The 24137-nt window shown below is 42.7% G+C and overlaps 1 protein-coding gene and 1 non-coding gene across 23 annotated transcripts in view; both read right to left on the bottom strand.

Moving 5' to 3' along the window:
* PUM1 (pumilio RNA binding family member 1) overlaps positions 1–24137 on the bottom strand; it is a 134409-nt gene that overhangs the window by 32976 nt on the left and 77296 nt on the right. For 10 of the 22 annotated variants that reach the window (XM_058718306.1, XM_058718295.1, XM_058718297.1 and 7 more), the window contains 7 exons: positions 17720–17813; positions 15597–15713; positions 11080–11231; positions 5825–5963; positions 4384–4527; positions 3164–3460; positions 1841–2077 (listed from right to left, as the gene is read on the bottom strand). In XM_058718306.1, the coding sequence (XP_058574289.1) occupies positions 1841–2077; positions 3164–3460; positions 4384–4527; positions 5825–5963; positions 11080–11231; positions 15597–15713; positions 17720–17813 (1180 nt within the window). The remainder of the gene's footprint in view (positions 1–1840; positions 2078–3163; positions 3461–4383; positions 4528–5824; positions 5964–11079; positions 11232–15596; positions 15714–17719; positions 17814–24137) is intronic. The other 12 variants (XM_058718311.1, XM_058718307.1, XM_058718300.1 and 9 more) reach the window with 4 other exon arrangements.
* On the bottom strand, positions 5627–5704 carry LOC131505884 (small nucleolar RNA SNORD103/SNORD85). The gene has a single exon (XR_009258637.1). It is a non-coding gene; the product is annotated as a small nucleolar RNA SNORD103/SNORD85 (small nucleolar RNA).

Raw genomic sequence — 24137 nt, 5'->3', positions numbered from 1 at the left:
AGGTTTGACACTAAATCTCTTCAGAGAATGCGAAGACCTAGGCAAGATATTTAAGGCAGTTTCCTCACTTTGTATCATGGGCAAAATACCTAATCCCTGCCTGAGTCATATGTACAGCACCCAAAACCATTAATAGCAGCCAATAATAACCACTAAGCTAGCTCCATCTATATACTAAACAGGGACTTTCGTTTACCCCTAATGATCTGCATTAACCCTCAGTCTTTAAAGGGAAGCATTCTGTCACTAGGAAACCCTGTCGTGCGACGGACCCCACTGCCTTCTCTGTCCAACACGTATTTACCCATCTGGAACGTCCCCACAACTTTTCTAAAGTAACGTCCATATGGAACCTGAGCCCATGAGTTCTACAAGAACAGCTCTGACCTCGGAGATTGCAGGACACAAACACACTCACACAAATGCATATGTGCGTACACAGCTTTGCCTGAAAACCCACCACTCCAACCCAGCGACCGCACTTTCCAGTCCCAGAATAAGAACTCTATTATCCTATCCCCTTCAAGACTTTTTTGGTCTTTATAGATCACTTTGCGGTCTTTGTCTTTCCAAATGAAAGCATACTATTTGTTTTTAGTCAGTTCTCATTTCAGAGCCCGTAAAGCCACTTCTAACCTTGCTGGTTAAAACTGAAAACAGTCCACGTAAACTACAAACTCTGGATGATAACGATGTTAATGAGGTCACTGTTGCAAAGGTCCCAGTCTGCCGGGGGACACTGATAATGGAGGAGCGTGCACGAGCACAAGGCAGAGGGTGTGGGGGTAATCCCTGTACTTTCCCCTCAATCTTGCTATGGATCTAAAACTGCTCTTAAAAAAATGTCTTTTTTTAAAAAATAGTAATAATAATAAATAGAGGATTAAAAAACAAAAAAACAAAAACCAGAATCTTCTGGGGGAAGTACCCAAACATGATGATTTTTCCCAGGACACTGCCAGTTTAGGTCTACCATCAGAGTAATTATTAACAGCACTCCCATCCACTCTCAAACATGCCCTGGGCTGCACGATAAATTATATGGTCCCTCTACTCCAAAGCCTCAACTTCGCCCACCTAAAGAATAAATCAGTGCTTCAGAATCCACACCCAATGAATAACCAAAAGGGAAGGAAGTATGCACCGTCTTCCACCTCTTCCAACATTTAGGAATTTGCCACCCAAAGTGTTAATATAAAGTTTCTTTTCATTCTTACAGTCTGCTGTTTACAATCCTCTCTTCTTTCCTCATTTTAGGATCTAGATGGTAACATTTTTTAAATCCCCATACACAATAACAACCTAAACATATAGTTGAGAAATACACTTCTATACTCATTAGCATACTAGGTAGTTTATATAAAAAAATTGTAAGAATCTGGCAAATTTTTTACATAGAGTGTTTTCTGTGGAAAAGATATTAAGCGTAAACGTGGGGGGGAGGGAGTCTGAAAAATAAGGCAAAATATTAATTGTGATATTTCAGTGGTGACACTAGGTGAACACATTCTTTGTCTGTGTCTCTGTGTTTTCCAGCTTTACTGAAAATGAATCTGTACTGGGTTTCTCATGAAAGACTCCCACGTGTAGACCAAGAACAAGATGTTCAGACGGAAGCTGAAGTGAATATACAGGGGACGCACCCAAACTTGAATAAACCCGTAACTGCTATGCTATCTAGGTACAGCCTATATAACATGAGGCACTTAAGGAAGGCACAGAACACCCAGGGCGCTCCTGGGATAAAGGGACTATCCTTTGCGTACGCAAAGTACTTGTAATGTCATCAGTGGCAAGAGGTTTCTAGAGTTCAAGGTGGTGTTAGAGTAATGGTTCTTACCCAGGTTTAAGCTTGAAGAGGATCCATGTGAAGAGAGGGAAGGAGGTGGTGTCTGTGAATGTCCTGGTCCCTGACTAGGGAGAGGCATGCCCACGGGTCCAGGAGAGGAGGAAAAGCTAAGGCCGTTATAAAAACTGTGTCCAATGGGGGTCAAGCTGCTCGATGTCCTCTTATAAAGGTCACTGCTGCCAGTCAGGGAGTCACGGCGGGAGCCACTGCCAGTGTTGGAGTTTGCAACTAAAATGGAATTAAAACAATGCAGATAAGAAAAGGCCTGTTCTTTGAAGAACAAGCCCAGTGACCTGTTCCTAACACTTTGATCCAGACTCCTTACCACCGCAAATCTGTCAGCAGAGACAGCCTAACTGTTCATGTGGTAGTTCTAGGGGCAGGTAAAGTAATAAAGAGGACATGGCTCGGTTTAACATGAAACTTTTGTTCAAACCATCACACGAATGCTAAATTTACCTTCCTTTGGTGTCACATATTATGGGGTGGGGATGGGTTAAAAAGCTCTGACGGCCACATAAGCTATGGAAAAGGTGAAAGAAAATGGGCTAGAAAGAATGCCTTTCATCAACCCAAAGGTTCTAGTAGAAAAATGGAGTACAGAAAAAAAAAGATTTGTAAATGGGGTATCGTCCCCCTACACAAGACTTACATATGAAAGCCTGTTTTCTCAATGGGTTCGATCAAGAGTTACTGCTAGCCCCCAATTCCAATTGAAGATTCTCGCTCTCAAACATGCCCTGCTGTTCGGAGATCACATGGTTTTACAAACACTGCAATTATCCCACTGTTTCCCTTACTCCTTCCCTGCTTTTCTCTCCCATCAAAACATTAAAAATATCTTGGTCTAATTTCCGCCTTCCCACTTTGCCATAATATCCACCTTAATTCTTCTCAGAAGACTGGAGAAAATTCCTGACTCTTCAAGGCCTGCAGACTGTGGGGTACGCTACCCTGTGGTCTTTGGTAAGTCCTCCTCCCTCAGTTTTTAGTGTCCACATTTCTACGCTTCCCTCCACGTTCTTCCCAATGCCTGAAAAAAATCTCCCCTGGTTTTCCGATCCCTGAAACAAATCGACTCTGAGAGTATAAATAAGTAGCAACATAAGCATAAAACTGAAATCGGCCCCAACCCTAAAAACTTGATTTTAACAGTCCATCATTTCAGATATGTGGGACGGCCGGCTTCCCACGGGGGTCGGTCCAGATCTGCCTGGGGCATCTGTCCAGGATTCCATGCACTGTCAGTGTTCCATAAAGATTGTAAAAATAATTACAATTCAGTTTTAACAGCACATAAAGTCTGATTTCTACCTGCGGTTCCAAACCCTCCAAGGGCTGATCCCAGGGTGGCGCCGAGAGAACTGCTACTTCCAAATCCCAAGGACGTGTTGGCAGGCTGGGCTGAGCCCTGGGAGAAGAGGGAGCTGCTCTGTGAGTTGCTGCTCAGAGAGTTGTTGCCATAGAAAGAGCTGGATGCCAGGCTGTTACTGGGCTGCTGCTGGGGCTGGGGCTGGGGCTGCTGGGTCCCTAAAGGGCGAAACGGTCCATTTGTTGTTCCAGCAAGACCACCGGCTGCTCCATTTGCTGAAGCTGCGGCCGCTGCAACAGCTACAAGAAGAAAGCAAACCATTGGGCTGTGAAAGGGACTGGCCGCATTCCCCAGCCACGGTGTCATCCTTCCGAAAACCCCGTAACGCCGTCCTATCTCTTCGAAGCGGACGTGAGCCTCGTACACAACTACGCAAATCTGCCTTCGATCCCTTCATCTGAAGCTTCTATTTTCTATTTCCGCTTCCAATGTGAAGTCAAAATACCACCGAAGCCAAGTTCACTATGGTGGCGGCTTTAAGGAGTCTGCAGTTTAAAACAGGTACAGATGTCAAACGTAGCTGTTTTAACTACAACTACTTCCTCAAATCTCAAGTTCCACAAATATCATTGTTGAGGACTTTTCCAGAACCACTGTCATCAATATACTCAAGTCCCTCGAATTCCTGAACATGTTGCTCTCTTCTAGATGTTTCCGCCATCGTTCCTAATTTACATTTCTAATATATATATACACACACACAAAGCCTAAAACAAAAACCTATGTATCGTTTATCCCCCATCAAAATGTATTGCTCTGCCACTTCTCACTACTCCCTCTGTCCCGCCTCCACCCCGAAAAACAAAAACAACATATTTAAAAAAAAAAAAAAAAAAAACACGTTATCTGAAAATAATGAAAATAAGGACATGGATTTCTGTGAAATCAGCCTTGGACTGCTGCCAACGGTGCCGTTGTGCGTGAGTAATCCAACTTCCTATGTTCACGGTGGAGCAGGTCCTTGCTGCTAACCAGCTGGCACGTGGCTGTCAACAGAATCTATCGAGGTCACTTGCTGCTTCTGCTTTTCTCTTTGAAATATTACAGGACAGAATTGCTATATCGAGAACTGTCAAATGAAGTACATTTCAACAGACTGTAAGAACATCGTCCGTCGCCCATTTTGGATCTCTGACAGGAGTTCATGGAGCGGGAAGCTCACCTGCTTGAGCGGCTGAGGAACTGATGATGACTGGGGCGGGAGCGACCAGCCGCACAGGAGCCCCAAGACCGTTTCTCGCCCCTGCGTTCACCACGAGGGCACCGGTTTGGTCATAGTAAGCAGCAGGAGCCAAGACCGGATAACCTGGGAATGCCAAGCCACATGTGAGTAGACAGGAAGCTACCAGGGCCTCCTGGGCGCTAGCAGACTGTAAACAGTCACAGATTTGACCGTGGGGACCGACAGATGCAGATTTCTATCCTGGCTTCACTACCTGGACAGCGGTATGACCCTGAATCTCTGCGCATCCCATTTCCCCAGTGACGATGATAAGAATACCTGCCTCATAAAAGTCTTGAGACGATCAGAGGAGGAATGCGAAAGATCTCGCATGGTGTCTGGCACAGTATGGTACAGTACTATTCACCATCCACTAAGTGTCAGCAAGGGAATTCGGCGGGCCAGGGACACCTGCGCTCTTCCAAGTGCTAACCAAGGTTACCACCAGAAATCATACCCTGACAATTTTTTTTACAGTTTCCTCGACTACAAAAATAACAGAGAGTATCAATGATTACAACGCAGTACTTCCGTACCTCGTAACAGTCTGAGCACAAATACCCTGCAAGTTACCAGGTAAAAACCTAGACACACTTCAAATAATAGGAGCTTTCAGCACCTCATGGAATCTCCAAATCCTATTGAGCCACAGGAGACATTACAGGTGACTTCCCAATAAAAGCTGAATGCTTAGTAACTCGTACAACAAATGATGCAGGTCAAAGTTACTCGGTGAATTCCTAAGTAGATCAGTTAATGTGGCTATGCTCCATGATCAGTAAGAATCCATAAATTTATGCTGAGGTCTCACAAGGACCTGTTTCAAAGGAAGAAGCACAAATTACTTCCAACCTGTGCAAAGAACAGGACCAGGTGACAGTGAGCCAAGAATAACATCTGCTCGAGGTGAAGATCAACCACAGGTAGGGAACCACAAAGCACCTCTGCTGTCGGCTCAGGAGAAATCCCAGAAACGTAAGGGATGGCCCCATCAAGGAACACTAGGAACTTCTTCCGTAATACTGTTCAAAGACATCAGCATAAAGACTAAAATCTGGGAGTGACGCCAAAGTAGCCTGCCCACTCCTTCCATCATCCCCAATCCCAAGGGACAAAACAGATCACCACCAAAGGACAACGGCATACTCCAAGCAGTGTGTGGAGAGACACATGTAAGATTAAGACTGGCTCAGAACAATCAGGTGCTCTCATCAACGAACGATGGTCTAAGTGAGGGCAAGTGTATGTCATCCCTGCCAGTCCCCAAATCGTGACAAGTCTACTACGCAAGCCGAAAGTACCGCCTGTTTTCCTCTCAGTCTCCCCCAACAAGCAGACTGTTTTTTCCCTCAAAGCATGAGGAACAACAATGCAGCCTCACCTGGCATGCCTGCAGCCAGTCCTTGTCCAAAAGCAAGGGCAGAATTCACTGCTGCAGCTGCCACTAGTGGATCTGTTTGCTGTCCCTGCTGGTTCTGATTTGGGGTCAAAGGACGCTGGCTGGCTCCTCCACGGAGAACCTGGGAGACAGAAATAAATCAACTACTTTCTTCTCATTGGAAATACCTAAGGCCCACCGTGTGCTTAAGTTGGGTCAACTTTTTTAAATTGGTAGTTGTAAACCGTTTCTCCTATAATGTTTTATATGGCATGGCTGTTAGGATAAAAGTTCAATTAACAGCATTTCACTGAATGAAATCTCATTCTACCACTCTTAAACATTATTACCTTTACAAGCAGCCAAAAGCCTATAAAAGTGAGGATTCATTAATCAAATACTTAATGCCTTCCATCTGGCAGGTACTAGAGACAAGGCAACAAACAAGACAAACAAAGCCCCTGCCCTCTTAAAGCTTTCATTCCAGTGAACGAAGACAGATAACTAAGTCTAAACACAGTGTCAGTGCTCTGACAAAAAGTGCATCGAGGAGGAGGAGGAGGAGGAGGGGGAGGGGGAGGAGGGGGATGGAGTGGGAAGGGGAGTTTAGATACGTAAACAGAGGTAATTTACCCACATAATTAGACTAAAATAGCTGTGTCTAAAGGGGAACACACACACACACACACACACACACACACACACACACACACACACACACACCAAAAAGTCTGTATTTCCTTTATAGAATATAAGAACATCTTCTCTACCCTATAACACTATTGGTATTCAACAAGGCCCAAATGGTCCCAAATGAGCTCACCAGGACTGGATTTAGGAGGCCTCTGAGCTGTTTCTATTTCTCCTCTCATAAATTTCACAACAGACAGCAATCTAAATGGAGACGTGTCAAGAACACTGCCATTTCAGTACAGAACACCAGTTCTGCCACTGTGATGAAGGATCTACTTTTTATTAATGAAACATGGGCACCAAAATGCTGGTAATCATTCTTTTTCTGAATGCTCTGAAGAATCTACTCCACGTCATCTATATGCTCCAGTAAGTAAAAATGCAAAACCCACAGACCAAGGCTAAAATTATAAAATGCATTTTGCAATGTTTTCCAAAGGCAAAGTTCTTCTCGGATCACTTTCACTATCACTTTGCTATTTATAAAAGTTAGACATATGGTCAGGAACCTGGGTACAGATTATTCTTGGTACCACTGGGTAAACAATATAAAAGAGAAACACCACTAGCTATTTATTAAATGAGCATAAGAGAAACAACACCATCCACACTGGCAAGAAGAGATGTCTAGACAATTTACTCCCAGTCTCTTATTTCCTTCTCTGTAAAATTAGTTAAGGGTAACAGCTGATCCTGCAAATATGTTGGGAGCATTCGAATTAATTTCTGCAAGGCACAATACCTGGTACCCAGGAGATAATCAATAACCAATAGCTAATTACTATCAAAATATTTATTTGTGACCTAAGGAATCTAACAGACTTTCCAAGAGAAAGAGTGCTTTAATCCACACAGAAGAGTCAAAGGAGGTTGCCCAGGGGAGTGTTTGCACCAAGATCCAGAAGAGCTGTCACTCTAGGAAAAGTAAACAGCATGTACACATATATGGCAAATACTAATAGTTCAAGAACTAATACAACATCAACGAAACCATCATTATCATTGGGCATTATGAACTAGGCTTATGTTTGGTTAGGAGTTGTAGGAAAGGTCAGGGGACAGGGGAATGGACAATGTGCCTGAAAAAAGAGGTAGTCCAGACTATTGAGCCCCGTTTTAATGAGAGAAACGTTGTTTCCTTTATGTCCAGTCTCTAGAAAACTGTGTGGGGCCCTGATGACTAATCAAAGTTCTTAGGTCCACTGCCAATATGTATATATTTTAATTTCATCAGTAGCTATCAAGTCTGGATTTTATGGAAACACATGTATAAAATTTATAAGTAACATTTTAACATCTAACAGAATCACAAAAACTACTTTGTAAAACACTATCCTTGGAGTTAGCTTACTATCTCTCTTTATGATGTAAAAGCTGTTAAATTCAAGTTTCTTTTAAAAGGTACCAATTTAGGGGCGCCTGGGTGGCGCAGTCGGTTAAGCGTCCGACTTCAGCCAGGTCACGATCTCACGGTCCGTGAGTTCGAGCCCCGCATCGGGCTCTGGGCTGATGGCTCAGAGCCTGGAGCCTGTTTCCAATTCTGTGTCTCCCTCTCTCTCTGTCCCTCCCCCGTTCATGCTCTGTCTCTCTCTGTCCCAAAAATAAATAAACGTTGAAAAAAAAAAAAAAATTTAAAAGGTACCAATTTAAATACAGCATTTGAGATCTACCAATACCTAATACTCAAGGAGATGCTCAATGGGGATATCTTTATTAATAATCATTCATCCTTCTATAGTTCACCATGCTCGGTAAAATTATCATCTACAGAGTCTCCTCCATTCTAGAAAGTTCAGAAGCCATTCTAAATGCTTCTCTCTAGTGGCGCCTGGGTGGCTCAGTTGGTTAAGCATCTGACTTCGGCTGAGGTCATGATCTCACGGTCCGTGAGTTCAAGCCCTGCGTCACCCTCTGTGCTGACAGCTCAGAGCCTGGAGCCTGCTTCGGATTCTGAGTCTCCCTCTCTCTCTGCCCCTCCCCTACTCACACTCTGTCTCTCTCTCCCTCAAAATAAATAAACATTAAATTTTTTTTTTTTTTAAATCTCAACGCTTCTCTCTCAAAATGCAGTATCTAACACCAAATCACTGCCAGGTTTGCCAACACGTCCTTGGCTTCAACCCAACACACAAGGAGTTTTTCTTTAGCAAACGCTTAAAATAGAAAAGAACAAAAATTTTATCAGGTGTCAAAGGAACCTTCAAAAAGGATGAAAAAGGAATCAGAAGTATGATGGAGTAGCTGGAATGTCACTGCCTGTGCAGAAAGTTCCAGCAATTAGGTGTGGAACAGTTACCATGCCTAGAACACAACAAATGCTTTCTGATTAAAACATAAAGGCCAAAAAGGTCAAAAGCAAAGTTTAAAAAGGGCCTCTCGTTTCAAGGACTATGACAAAGGACTTCACCAACAAAACTGTTTTTTCCTAAAATGACTGAAATAGAAACTGACAAAAATAACTTTGGAACTGAACTATGGCTGCTCATTAAAAAGTAAAAAGCAGTGTGAATAATCTTTCCTCGGTAGGGTCTGCAACTGTGGGTGACAGAAATCCCTGAAATGCAAATGACTGCCATGCCCATTTGACAGCTCAGGAGACAGACTCTCTGAATACAGAACAGCTGTGCTCCTTGACCTCTAGGTGCAACCAGGCCACAGGAAAACAAAGGCCAGGCCTCAGGTTTTCCGGAACTCTGAATATCACAACACGGTCAGAAAATAACACAAGCTGTGAATTACAGATTTGTGTTCAAATCTCAACAATATATGTGTGACCCTGGCCACACAAATTCCATTTCCTCAATCTTATGTAGGGAAATCATATAATCTATCAGAATTAGAATAAGCAAAAGAAATCCTATGTGGAACACTCAGCTTTATTTTTTTAAGCACTTAATTTTAAGCAAAAAGCTTTCAACAAGTAGTTCCTACTATTTTTCTTGCGCACTCTGCTAGAACTACTTTGAAAACGTAGCAATTACTTCTGTCTTCCAAATCCACGATTATTTGGCAGCCATTTAAACATAAGGATCATCATACAAATAAGTACTGACTATCCACAAAGAGTAAGCTATGAGGCTTATTAATAGGGATCACCCATTATGTCAACAAATTATCTGTTAAATTCCCTTACATATCCTGGTGCAAGAATTGTACCCTTGCAAAGAAAATCATGCATCAGCTTCCAAAAATTTATCTTACGGTAAAATGACTGATCTTACTGGAAAATGATGAATTGGCTAGAATTTTAAGATCTGAGTTTTTCTATAACTTTACGGAATCTAAAATATTAAATACATACTCTCTTAGTGAGACTAGTAAAAACCATTCTTGTTTGCATCGTATCACATATGGTGTTTTGCCTCAAAAGACGGCTTTGACAATGTGTATCAAAGCCTAACTGTTCATTTTATTTGCACAGGAAAAAAAAAAAAACTCCATTTCTAGGAATTTACTCCATGGAAATAATCAGACACTTATACAAAGGATATCAGTCCATCTTTTTTATAACATCAAAATACTGCTAAGCTAAATATCAAATAATAGTAATAAACTGGCGAAAACATGGGACGCCTGGGTGGCTCAGTCAGTTAAGCGTCCGACTTTGGCTCAGGTCATGATCTCGTGGTCCGTGAGTTCGCGCCCTGTGTTGGGCTCTGTGCTGATGGCTCAGAGCCTGGAGCCTGTTTCAGATTCTGTGTCTCCCTCTCTCTCTGGCCCTCCCCTGTTCATGCTCTGTGTCCCTCTGTCTCAAAAATAAATAAAAACGTTAAACTGGTGAGAACAAAAGACTGGAATACTCTGATACATTTAAATATAGCTAGCAAATATTTCTAAAAAGCATTAAATAATATGGAAAAGTGTAAAAACTCAAAACCGTGTGGAGAGCATAACCCTGACTTTATCAGAAGTTAAATAATAAAGCTAGAATGACAAATACCAAACATTAATATTGTTTTTTTCCTCACAAGAGGCATTTTTTTCTTCGAGTTTTCTAATTTACCACAATTTTCAGCAATAAACAGGTGTTTCTCTAGTAAGCAGGAGAAAATGGCCTATTCAAAACGAAAGGGCATACTCAGTTTCTTTCCCAACTCATTAAAAAGCTCTTCTTACTCTGAGTTAAAAGGTACAATAGGGTCACAGATTTCTATCCAATTCAGCTGGTGTTCTCAACAGGCAGTCCGGAGAACGAGTACATCCCCTTTGGTGGCAAGCTGCCCTCGGGCAGGCAGAAGAACTCTGAGAACGGCGTCTAGAAGCAGACTCCGTGTGGCGGAAAGCAGTACTCGCTTTGCCACTTGCTAAGCGCGGACCCTCAACCACACGATTCTCTACAGTCTTCTCGTGCCCAATCTCATGACCTTACCTAGTCACACAGGCCAAGAACCTGCGAATACAAGGCATTCGGTGAGCCCTGCTGAGTCTGAGCCTGAACCCAGGTAACATGAGCAGGAGGGCACTCACCCATTCACAGCATTTCTCTAGCAGGAGTATCATTACATGTTAATGATAGCCAAGGACTCAAATGCACACTTAGATGGGTAAATTCTCTTTACGCTTACCTGCTGCTGCCCTTGCTGAGCCTGTGGGGTAGTCTGCTGATTTGCAGAATTAGTCGCTGCCGCGGCGGCAGCCGCTTGCTGCTGGAAAAGACTGGCAGGGTAGACTCCCCAGGGAGTGACTCCATAATACTGGTGAGGGACCACAGCCGGGCCTAAAGATATCAAGAGAAAGGTAAGGAAGTTCAGACCAGTCAGAATCCACTCAGAGTTTCCAAAGGCTAAGTCAGACTCAACAGATCCTACCGTGAAATATTAAGAATATATGGATTCAGGGGCACCTGGGTGGCTCAGCCGGTTAAGCATCCAACTTCGGCTCAGGTCATGATCTCACGGTTCATGAGTTCGAGCCCCACAATGGGTTCTGTGCTCAGAGCCTGAAGCCTGCTTCGGATTCCGTCTCTCTCTCTCTCTCTCTCTCTCTCTCTCTCTCTGCCCCTCCCCCACTCACGCTCTGTCTCCCTCTCTCAAAAAATAAACGTTAAAAAAAAAACTAAAAGAAAAAAAAAACATACAGATCCATTCTAGCTGATCGTGGATTGTTTTTAAAAAACATTAAGAAAATGTTTTTATATTTTTATAAAAGTCTTCTAAAGCCTGTAATATACTCCAGGCCAAGAGGAAGAAGCTAATGAAGGACAAAACATTTTAAAAAGGGAGAATAACTGATTAAAGTCAGAAAGGTTGGGTTTAAGAACAGAGGAACGGGTGCTGGGTCAGGAAGAAGACAAAAAGGCCTATGCTTCCCTGAGAAAGAAAGGACACGGGATAGACAGAGACCAAGTTTGTTATTTGAAGGGAAATAAATGGAGAGTCTGTGTGCATCAAGTGAAGGAAGAGAACAAAAAATTAAGGGTACCCTGCTCTCAATGGTTAAGGATGGCACCCAAGGTGACTGTCAGGGACAGGGGCCATGCTGCTCCATTAACTCCCGAAGCAGGAAAATCCACCAGTCTCTCACAACGTGACCCAGACACGCCACTGAACCTCCACCGCTCAATTGCTAAGAGGCTTGGTTCTCCCATTCCTGTTTTGGAAGTCAGTCAACACAACTACATTCAGACACTGATACATGAAATTTTGAACCTAAGTCGCCGCTGAAAAGAAACAGGAACAAAACCTTGAGTTCTTACAGACCTGCTGAGTATCCTAAACAAAACTAAGCATTCTGCTTCAATCTAAATGATCTGTTCACCTTCTTTGGGGGAGGCAACACAGAGGTAACAGAGCTAGCAGACAGCAGCCTGGGTGGGGCAGGTGTCTAAACCACAGATTCCCCGAAGATGGCAGCAAGAAACACCAAAGCTGCACTGTGCCAACAAGACCAGGGCTCGGAGCCAGCTTCTCACATCTGCTGAAACACATTTCCAATGAGAAGTTTCTTAAAGCACAGAACTTAAAATATCTGCAACCTGACTGAATAACAACAGTGCCTTTAGACAGAGTTCCAAAGAGCTATTTCAAATGTATCTGACACAGTAGCTAATCCTGTAGAAACATATATTTCATTAAATCAAAATAAACTGGAACGTGTGTTTTGTTTCCCAGTTTTAAGCTTCTAAAATACAAATGAGTCAAATTACATCCCTGCCCAACATTGCTCTGACATTTCTAATTTGGTATTTTCTGTACCTGTGGGCTTAGCCAAAAAGCAGCTCTGTTTATAAGGCTGCCCACTGTGAAATATGACATCTGGGCGCAAAATAAAGATGCTGCTGCTTAGAAAAGCTAGGTTACAGTATGAGCAACTTTTTTATAATAAGCAAAAGGGTAACGAAAACCTTTTAACGCCTCAGAACCTGCATAGTCTAAGACACCGTACCCAAACTCATCTGACTAGCGTTTACAAAATGGGGTGGTCTTGGACATTTACCGAAAAGAACGAAAGAGGAAACAACAGTGAGACCTTACCTATGCCTTAGTTTCCTCACCTACGAATGGCTATCATAAGGGTGAGGGTGTTGCCACATCCAGGGTGAAAGGTTGGACTGCAACCTGCGATGACGGTCTCCACCAAAAGTCAACAAAACCACCTTCAGCTGTGCGCAGACTGCTGCTACCATCAACTTTTATATGACCCTCTAAGTTCTCTCAACTAGCATTTCTACTGCTGTCCCTGGTCACATGGCCTCTGACTGCATTTAGGAAAATACCCCCAGGGTGCATCATCAATTGAGCTGGGCTCATCAGGATGCCTGCTCCAATTCCTGTGTGACGAACGCCCCACACGCGTATGCGGTTTCGTAGTTGAGGTGGTTAACATTTCTGGTTCTGTGTGAAAGAGCTCAAGTCTTTTTCAGTCTGGCTTAGGGATGAATACAACGATCAAGACCCTCATCACAAAACTATGATCTCAGGGAGGCCAAGTGTGTCTTCCCTAAAACTAGTTCTTTGTTTCAAATAACATACAGTAAGTTAGCAAAGGAAAGAAAGTACAGAGAAGGCAATTCAAGATAGCACGGGCACTGGACACGACAGTAAAGTGCATGCATGGACTCTGAGTTAGACCTGGTTCAAACCCCAACTGTGTGATATTTAAATAGTGTGACCTTTGAAAAAAGGAGCTCTCTGAGCCCCAAATTCCTAATCTGTAAAATCATCCTCCAACAACTCGTATGAAACAAAAGCACTCAGCATAATGTCTGGCGAATGGTTAATAAGGGCTGAATAAAAATGAATGATGGTTACGTAGATCGTTCTGCTAGAAAGAGACTTGTACTACCCCAAAGGTGAGGGGGACAGAGGAACTATACTACATACATATCCATCAAAACACATGCTATTTGCAACAACATGGATGGCACTGGAGGGTATTACGCTAAGTGAAATAAGTTGGTCAGAGAAAGACAGATATCACACGTTTTCACTCACGTGTGGAATTTGAGAAACTTAACAGAAGACCATAGGGGAAGGGAAGGAAAAGTAAGTTACACACAGAGAGGGAGGCAAACCATGAGAGACTCCTAAGTACAGAGAACAAACTGAGGGGTGATGGTGGTGGGAGCTTGGGGGGGTGAGGAAAACGGCCGATGGCATCGCAGAGGGCACTTGTTGAGATGAGCAGTGGGTGTTGTGTGGAAATGATGAATCACGGGACTCTACTCCCGAAGCCAAGACTACGCTGTATGTTAGCTAACTTGACAATAAATGATAAAAATAAAAAATAAAATAAAATCAAGATTCGCTCCTGTCTTTCAAACACAACAAAACCACACTAAAATGTGAATACTAAAAAAAAACAAATAAATTCTATACTGTACATTTGAGTTCATAATGGCAAACTGCATGCTAGATAAAAAGTAGACTCTTACAATAATATTTAGTCACAATTAACATGACTTGGAGGGATCTGGAAGACATTTACTTCGTCCTAACACTGAATCCAATCTACCATACACGTGTGACCCCATTATGGTGCCAGCAACTGTGCTACAGAGATAAGTAACAGAAAGGCCTGCTTTTGAAAGAGTTCAATCTTAAGGGGGTTTTAAAACCACTCACTCAAACATCCACCAGCAATGAACACAAAGTAATAAGAAGTAACAGAGAAAAAAATGGGGGAGGGGGTGGTAGCCAAGGAAGGCTTTCTAAGGGGTAACACTGCCAGCCAATGAGATTCCCAAAGAATGGGAGGAGTTTACTATAGAGGACTAAGGAAACCACAGTAGGCAAAGACACAGAGACCTAAACCAGCGTGGTGTCTGCAGCAAGCTAAAATTCATTTAGTGCAGCGAGAATGTGTGGTATGAGCCAGTAATAGCTGATCGGAGAGGCGAAGAAAGTGGTATGCGTGGAGAGGTATCTACATACAAGTCATGGCGAGAGAGATCAGATCCCTATACACGGTGGGCCTCAGAATGCCGTGGCAGCTCCTTAAAAATGGTGATTCCAAGGAATAGCACACCACCACCACCACCACCACCACCACCACCACCCAGTTAGGCTGGAATAATCAGCCATGTTTAACAGCTGAGCTGTGCTGTTAGGCTGGATAAGACGGAAATCGGTGACGGGTTGCTTAATTAAAGATAATACAGCACGAGAAAAAGAAAAATCAAATCAGTGATGGGTTAAAACTGAAAGGTGAGAAGTTACAATCGATGTTTAAGATAGTTTTCTAGAACAATCAGGGGGGTGGGGGTGGGAGAGGACATTAGCAATATGTAAGAACAGCTGCTAAAGTCTAGATAAAGAGTATGAGGACCTGGACTATGGCAGACTACAGGCAGTAGGAAGACCTAGGAAAGGGGAGAAATTCCCCAAATACCTACAAGCAAGTGGTGTCTCCATGGATCACAAATGCCTATACAGGAGGCAGCTCATTAACTTGCCTTTGGATTATGCTCGAGTCTGAGGTTACAGCTAAGGAGAGCTATCCAGCTGGCAGGGAAAGAACACCGGAAACCAGGAGAGAAATCTCCACCGGAGACTTGGATTTGGGACCCAGTACAAAGAATGCATGCGGGCCAACACGACTTTTCAGCAGGGGATAAAATCCCACATGCAGCAGAACACCTCACCTAGTGTCGCCGCTGCAGCCAGTCCAGCCGTGTAGGGGTCCGTCCCCGGGGGAGCAGCGCTGATGATGTAGGGATTGGGGACAAACGCAGCGGGCGCTAAACCTGCTGAAAACACACCTGTCAGTAAAAACAAACCCGACTAAAACCGCAACCCTAGCAAATACCCACACAGTTTGGCTACTCAACTCCAGGCTGCAGGTGAGAAAAAGAAAAAAGGACAGATTGAAAGGAAAGAGGGCTCTGAAAAGATGAAATAATCCCTACACTAAAGATTAGGGTGATGTTTATCTCCCGTCTTTTTTTATTTTTATTTTTTACTTTTGCTAACAATTTAAACTGTTATGCAGTTGTAAATTCAGCACAATTTCTCAGACTATTAAAATTATAACAGGCTAAAATAAAGCAATTTAAAAGACTTTGTCATGAGATAGAAAGAATCATTTATTTCCATTTAAAACAATTTTCCAGGGGCCCCTGGGTGGCTCAGTTGGTTGAGTGTCTGACTTCAGCTCAGGTCATGATCTTGCAGTCGGGCTCACTGCTGTCGGCATAGAGCCCGCCCCTCCCCCACTCACGCTCTCGCTTGCTTGCTCTCTCTCAAAAATAAAGAAACGCTTATAGATAGATAGATAGATAGATAGATAGATAGATAGATAGATAGAGGCATCTGGGTGGCTCAGTCAGTTAAGCGTCTGACTCTTGGATTTTGGTTCTGGTCATGATCTCAAGGTTTGTGACTTTGAGACCCACATCAGGCTCTGTGCTAACAGTATGGAGCCTGCTTGGGGAACCTCTCTCCTTCTTTCTCTGCCCTTCCCCTGCTTGTGAGCTCTCTCTCTCTCTCTAGCAAAATAAATAAACAAATTTATTTATTTATTTTAAATATTTTTATTTATTTTTGAGACAGAGCATGAGCAGGGGGAGGGGCAGAGAGAGAGGGAGACACAGAATCTGAAGCAGGCTCCAGGCTCTGAGCTGTCAGCACAGAGCCCGATGCGGGGCTTGAACTCACAGACTGTGAGATCATGACCTGAGCCGAAGTCGGATGCTCAACCGACTGAGCCACCCAGGCGCCCCATAAATTTTTTTAAAAAGTATTTACAAAAAGAAATAAACAAAAATAAAACAATTTCCCAGGGATGCCTAGAGCATTCCACTCTTGATTTTGGCTCAGGTCATGACCCCGGGGTCGTGGGATCAAGCCCCACATCGGGCTCCACACTGAGTATGGAGCGTGCTTAAGCTAAGATTGTATCTTTCCCTCTGCCCCTCTCCCCTACTCGTACTCTCTCTCTAAATTAAAAAAAAAAAAAAAAAAAAATTCTGGACAGCTTTTCTCAAAGAAAAATGTATGGGTATTTATTAAGACTAGCATCTACAACTGTAAGTTAAACCAGACCCAGGCAAAGGCCGTTACGCCTTAAGACATTTAGGCTGGAAGCAAGTCTCTCCTTCCACAGCACACCTCAACCCATGATTTCCTTCTATTCTACCATGTCCTTTTGACGCATTAAAAAAAAATTTGTACATGTACTTGTTTACACATATAGCACTTTGTTTCAAAGAGACCTTAAGAAGGTCTGGGTGAGGGGGAGTCTAGGCAATAAAAATATGTACATCAGAACATTAACTAATGTTACTGGAAAAGGGAAAACCTACTTTAAAAACCAGTCATTAAATGAAAATACTTTTCACGACCATCAATACACGCTGCTTGGAAAATGGACGTATGGGTACTCCCTGCTACTTAAGAAGATGAAAAGTTGATATTTTCACAGTCTAGACGACCCTAACAAGAACAGAACTGTTGTTACGTCATGGATTTCATCCAGTCTTAACCAACAGAGTCCATGCTGGTCACAACTGTCGTTTAGGACTGACTCTGAGTCCTCCGACAGCACAGCGGAGGCAGACCACTCCCCGGACACTAGGCAAGCTTACAAGCCGAAGTCTAGAAGGCTGCCAAAAATCAAGCAGGTGGCTAAAAGACAGGCGGATAAGAGGACGAACGAGGCCATCTACTCCGAGAGCCCTGTCTGCGCTTTGTCCTACCCGGCCTGCGCCGCCGGGGCTCCTGGAGCGGGGGCCACACGTAGGCACGGGAGCCGCGCCCAGGGACCTACCGATGTGAGGCTGGTGAGCCGCCGCCAGTGCGTACTGCTGCTGCTGCGCGGCCGTCAACTGCTGGACGGCGAGCGCGTTAGGTCTTTGGAACAGCTGAAGAAAGAAAAGGATGCGGTGAGGTTAGAGAAACGGTCTCGTGAGACAACTTTAAACCTTCTCTGAATAAAAACTTCGACAAGCCCTTGTTCAGGAATGGCATTTGAAACAAAAGCGTTCTTGTGTTCGATTCCATTCCCACTCCGATGGTATCGTGATGCTTCAGAGTCCTGCTTCCCGGGTCTTTCTTTACCTCCATTCGGTGCACCCAGTTCCCACTCCCCAGGCGAGGTGTCCCCAGAGCACAAACATACATACAAACGACCTAATGGCTGCCAACAGGCCAAGGGTCCTGCCTGATCCCAGGCACACTCACACATTAAAGCTACCACAAAACGACCCACCACATTGCCCCTCATGCTGTTACCTCTCCTCAGTTCTTCTGAGAACCCCACAGACACTTTGAATTACTCCTCACCTACTCACATTTTGGAAAGGAAAATGAGAAGTGTTCATTTCATCCTTGGCTGCTTCTTCCTGGGGAAATGATATTTACTGGACACCTTTCTCGACTAGTGGCTTATCATAATGATGAAATCGGACAGCTGCCAACTTCTGGGAGCCCTCCAGTTTCCTATTCTTTATGTGTAGGAAATCAAACAACAGAAATACAGCTGCTACTAACAAAGCTTGGATTATGAGCTCAGACCTAGCACACTTCTTAAATTTTTTTTTTATGTTTGTTTATTTTTGAGAGAGAGAGAAAGAGAGCGTGTGTGCGTGCATGAACAGGGGAGGGGCACAGAGACAGGTAGACACAGAATCCGAAGCAGGCCCCAAGCTCCGAGCTGTCAGCTCCGAGCTGTCAGCACAGAGCCCAGCACGGGGCTCGAACTCACAAACTGCGAGATCATGACCTGAGCCGAAGTCAGACACTTAACCGACCGAGCCACCCAGGCATCCCAGACCTAGCACACTTCTTCATTCCCAAGAAAAGGAAAGGAGTACAAAGACCCTGACACCAAGAATATCCCAAAATTCTACCTTAATACAAAGCCAATCATTCACTCATTCGTTCCACAAACATCAGGAGACAAATAATACCTGCTAGGCACTGTGCGAGGAACTAAGGATACAACACTGACTAAAATGGTCATACATTTCAGTACGAATAGCACTGGTACAAAGAAAGAATTCTGGATTGCCTCGATGTGCCTCCTTCCAAGGAGTCACACTGAAAAGCTTTATTCACTGAAATCAGAGTGCTTACTGAAAGTACCTCCCTACAAAGGAACTTCCCCCTAACTACCTGCTCTTTCTATAGGAGTTTTCAACAACTCAGGTGATATCACTGGATGATATATAACTGACACCATGGATCTTGAATAACAGATTTCCTCATAAAGAGACCTGTTTCAGACATTAAAAAATAATGTCATCCCACCAACTCAGCTTAATTATCGTCAGAATTGGACTTGTAATGTTATCTTAGGTGGTGAAGAGACTTCTATGAGTAGACAATTTTAAATAAAAAGAAAACAAAAGGGGTCCTCTGGGTGGCTCAGTTGGTTAAAGGTCTGACTTCAGCTGGTGCTCTCTCTCTCTCAAAATAAATAAACTTAAAAAAAAAGGGGGGGGGTGAATATTTTGAACATACTGACCAACTTCACCTGTTACCTCTCTTTATAAAATATTCATCTTTCTAAAGACCAGAGTAAAATTAGCCTTTGTCTTTATAGTATGAAAGTAAATCAAAAGTAACTATGTACAGATTTCAAAAGTAATTGTTTTATTTTCAAAAGTTAAAGAAAAAAGAAATTTCATTATGATGCTGGTAAAAAGACAAGCACGACTTTAACAGGCACTGATTAAATATCAAGTCTTCAAAAGAAATACTGGAATTTATAGACCAACCTATCAAAAGACCTGATCCCTCCAGGAAGGCAGCCAATCAGTACTATCTGGTAACTGGGATCTTGTGATTTTTGCCAGGTTGTTTTTCACATGACTGTCTACCTAAGGATAGTGCCCCAGAGTATTCCTACCAACAGGAGGCAGTTCACTTCAGAGGGGAAGCCAGGAGGGAGAAAACATAATAGCAAAATAGTGCAAAGTTGTTTTTAAATTTTTTACAAGGCTGTAAAAATACCTTACAGCTTCACTTAAATATCTGTGTCTTCAGTGGGTCTCTGGAATCTTCCTAGCCTCAAACCTTTTGAAATATTTGACATCTCAGGCACTGTTCATGCTAGTCTCTTCTGTCTACACTTCTCTGCCCTGCTGTAAACAAAATCATTCATTCAAGAAACATTTTTTGAGCACCCGTTATTAGCGAGGCACCGTAACATGGGGAGCTAGGGAGATAAAGACAGTGTGCTCAGAAGAGAACTCTTGAAGTTCTCTTATTAACCAAAAACAGTACTCACTGACATTCCATCTGACTTCTCCTCGCTTCATGTTTTTAACATGACATGTAACTCATTCAATGCTCACGTACCGTATCCATAAATATCCAGCATGTGTAAATACCAACCATTCCGCATGACATTAGTTTGTGATTCTCACCACCATGCAGCCATACTTTGAGGAGGAGAAACTGCCACTTGTAACTAAAAACATCCAGACCCTACAAGAGCTCCCACATACCCTGTGTTTGAGAGTTGATTGATATCTCAGTGATTACGGTGAATAGAGAAGGAATTGTTTTCTTGAGTGCATTTTGCAGTAAACAATTAACAGAAACTATCATCTACAGCAAGCAGATTTTATTATAGCATAGATTACAGCAATTCTGGCACATTCTCTTTATGTAAATGCCCCAATATTAACTGGAAATACAGGGTATTCAAAACAAAATTGGGTAATTGGCAAGTAATGGATTCCAAAGGATCCTGAAAAACTCATACAAATGCCATCTGCTGGGCAAACCACTGAGCTCTGTTAACATTTTCATCATTTTCAGAAAGGAAGCCAATGGTAACTGAGAAACACAATACTGTGAGATTTGGAGAGAATGCTTGTTTTAAGGTTGGTATAATGATAAATGTGCCACTACCGATTACAATTTACTTGGGTAGAACTCTTAAGTTGTTCAAGAGACTAAATGCAAGGGAAAATACATCAAGTATTTCAAGCTCATCAAGGTTCCTAGTAAGAAATATTGAAGGCATAATTTGGGAACCACACGAGCAAGCTGATTTGACTCCCGTCTCTGTCACTACATGACCTTACAAAAGATACCCTGCAGAGTTTTTATTCCAGAAAGGGGCAGTCAGAAACACCCAGCATAGTGTTAAGTGATCAAAGATAGCTATTGCTGTCATTATGTTGTTATCAATAACACTTGTTGGCATGAAAACACTGTTACTAGGTTTTCAGAATGCGGAGGAGTAATACCTCAATATGGAGTTGGTGTCTGCAAGATTATCCCTCTGCCCCTAACAACTAAAAAGCCCTGGCTTTTGGCCAGTTTAAGGCCAAAGCCACAGTGGACAAGGGATAAGAGCGGAGACTCTGGGGCCAGAAAGCCTGGATTTATAGCTCGGCGTCAACACAGACTACGCGACACAGGGCAAGAGAACCTCTCTCTGACTCACTCTCCTCTCAAACAGGGACAACGAAGACAGATCTAAATCATAAGGTTGCCCCAAGTATTAAAATAAACACGTGTAACGCACTTGGAACAGTCCTTGATGTATGTTCTCCCTGACGAATGGCAAGAGCACCCCCATACAGACACCCCTTCTGTGAGGCACCTCGAACAGCTCCTCCTCCCGACAAGGCAGCCCAGGACGAGGAAAGCAGAGGTCAAGACTCTTCAGAGTGAATGCGAAAGTCAAAATCCCATTGAGCTCATGAGCACCAACTGCTGTCAACAGCTCACAAAGGTGACGGGAAGGAAGAAAAACCTTTTTTGCCTTGTTGTCGAAGAATGCGTTAGCATAGACTCCATGCAGAGAAAACCACGAATGCACAGAATGGGAAGGTGAGGCAAGCCCACGGGTCAAAAGGCTTTGTGTTTCCAGTACTGGATCCAGGAACGACACAGCCCAGAGCTACACACCAGGGCAGAGATGTTCGCATAACTTGTGGTCTCATGACCTGCAGCAACTCAGCCTCATGAGGTCTTAATTTTCTTCCCTGTAAAAACCTAATGCTTGCTCTACCCCATGGGGCTGTTGTAAGCGTTCACAGAGAAAGGAGATTCCAAACACTGAAGGTGTTACATCAACGGTGGGACTATTTCTCTTTTAAGAAAAGAGGTTTATCACGGGAGCCAGGCTGTAGTACATAAAATATGTGAAAGTCTGCTACCGTCCGAAGCTTGCAGATCAGAGCCCATTTTCAACCAGGTTATCTGAACAACAACGATGATCGACAATGACTTCTGGTTAAACAACTACATATGCTGAATTTTTTAAGAAAACCTTCTTCACATTTCCTTAGCAGATGAAAAATCGGAGCCCAAAATAATCTCTAAACAAGGTGGAAAAAACAAAACGTCCTTCCACCAAGTCAGTAAGTATCTTTCGAGAAAACTCATATAAAATTTCAGTGAAGAATAAAGGCAAGCTTCAACTGGTCAGCCTGCCAGCGAAAGGCAGTGTTTACCAGGGACTACACACAACAATGAAAAATAGTCTTCCTCACTTGTGAACTGAAAGGAAAGCTGAGAATATTAAAGACCTGTATGAAAACTATGCACAAACTTGGCTTCAGAAGATGACATCTAATCAGTATGGCACTTTTAAAAGCAATGCGTGCCAGCTTCCTCCCCCTTGCGCCTAGGGCTGTAAAGGAACAAATCTGTACTTCAATTATGATTTTCAGAGTATGGTTTCTTTGCTGAAATTCATGCTTACCAGGAAGCAAACCACAAGAGACTCTTCATGATAGAAAACAAACTGGAGGTTGCTGGAGGGAAGGGGGTGGGAGGTGGGCTAAATGGGTGATGAGTATTAAGGAGGGCGACGTATGGAGCACTGGGTGTTCTAAGGAAGTGATGACTCACTAAATTTTACTCCTGAGCCCAATATTGCACTGTATGTCAACTCACTAGAAATTTAAATACACATTTGGACAGAAATTAAACACTTTTAAAGTAAAATTCATGCTTAACAGGTTAAGGGTTTTAGCACATCAGTATACAATTTTGTAAAACATACTGCATTAGGCTACTTTTAGATTAACTGAATTCTAAATAAAGAACATCAGCAATTAATCTGGTTGATCTATAATGATGTGATCCTGGCTTTGGTTTCTGCTACACAGCATTAAAAGATAATGTAACCTAGCAATAAGTTTCTAAAATATACTTAGGGAAATATAAATACTTGTATGGCTCTTCATTAAAATAAACAAGTTCGCTCAAGTATCATAACACAAAATGGTACAAACACATTACAATTAACTGGTCACTGGTTATAATGTTGATTGTTCACATAGGATTAAAGAGAAGACAATGAGGGAAAAGTGAGGGGAAAAAGGGAGAATATTCCAGAGATATCAATGAACATTTCAAACCACCCTACATTAGGGGTACTTAAATCCCAGATCTCTGTACTTGGGATAGGTAAAATTATCCTCATGTTCATGAAATTTACCATGTCCTTCAATTATGACCACAGGCAACAAACCATATTAACATGAGCAATACACTTGTGTGACTTCATCATCAACAGAAGTCAAATACGTTTCATGCTCCTTTACGACCACTAGATATCTCACAGCGGCGTTCATGCTCATCATGAAAACTAGTACATATTTCTGCTGCATGCATCGTATGATAAAGCAGATACATCTTGAATTTGTTAAGTATTTCTGTAACTATTTCTGTATCACTGGTTCCTTTGTAAACCTATCTATACTACATATCACTCACACAATTCAGCCCACAGATCTCATCTAACTGCTAAGGGGTTCATGGCACAAAAAAAGGAATACTTGCTCTGAATAAACCTTAGGTTAAGTTTATGATTTACAATGACTAGACAAGTAACTTAACTATCCAAAACCCAAAGTACCCCTAAGTACCATTAAGTGTGTAATGAACTGAACAAAAATTACCTTTCCTATATCTTCAGGCTGTTCTCTACTATGTATCTCCATAGAAGCTGATACTAACAGTTTTATGAAACCAATTTACACACCAAATCCAAGTCGGGAATAAAAGAAAATAGGACACAAGAAAGAATTGTTTATTTTGTCAATTTCCAAGCCAGATCCCATCACAAAATCACAAATAAAGGAACTCAAAACTAAAGACAGCCTCTGATCCCCATTTAAGAAAGCCAACATAAAAGAGCAGAATGTGTGGAAAAACATGTATTACAGCAGATCTCTGGTTCAAACCTCACAATCATCAATACTGTCTGGGACTCA

This window comes from Neofelis nebulosa, chromosome 2 (genome assembly GCF_028018385.1).
Source record: "Neofelis nebulosa isolate mNeoNeb1 chromosome 2, mNeoNeb1.pri, whole genome shotgun sequence".
In the NCBI taxonomy this organism is placed as follows: Eukaryota; Metazoa; Chordata; class Mammalia; order Carnivora; family Felidae; genus Neofelis; species Neofelis nebulosa.
The sequence above is the reverse complement of the archived record's forward strand: the minus strand, read 5'-3'. Positions and strand labels throughout refer to the sequence as shown.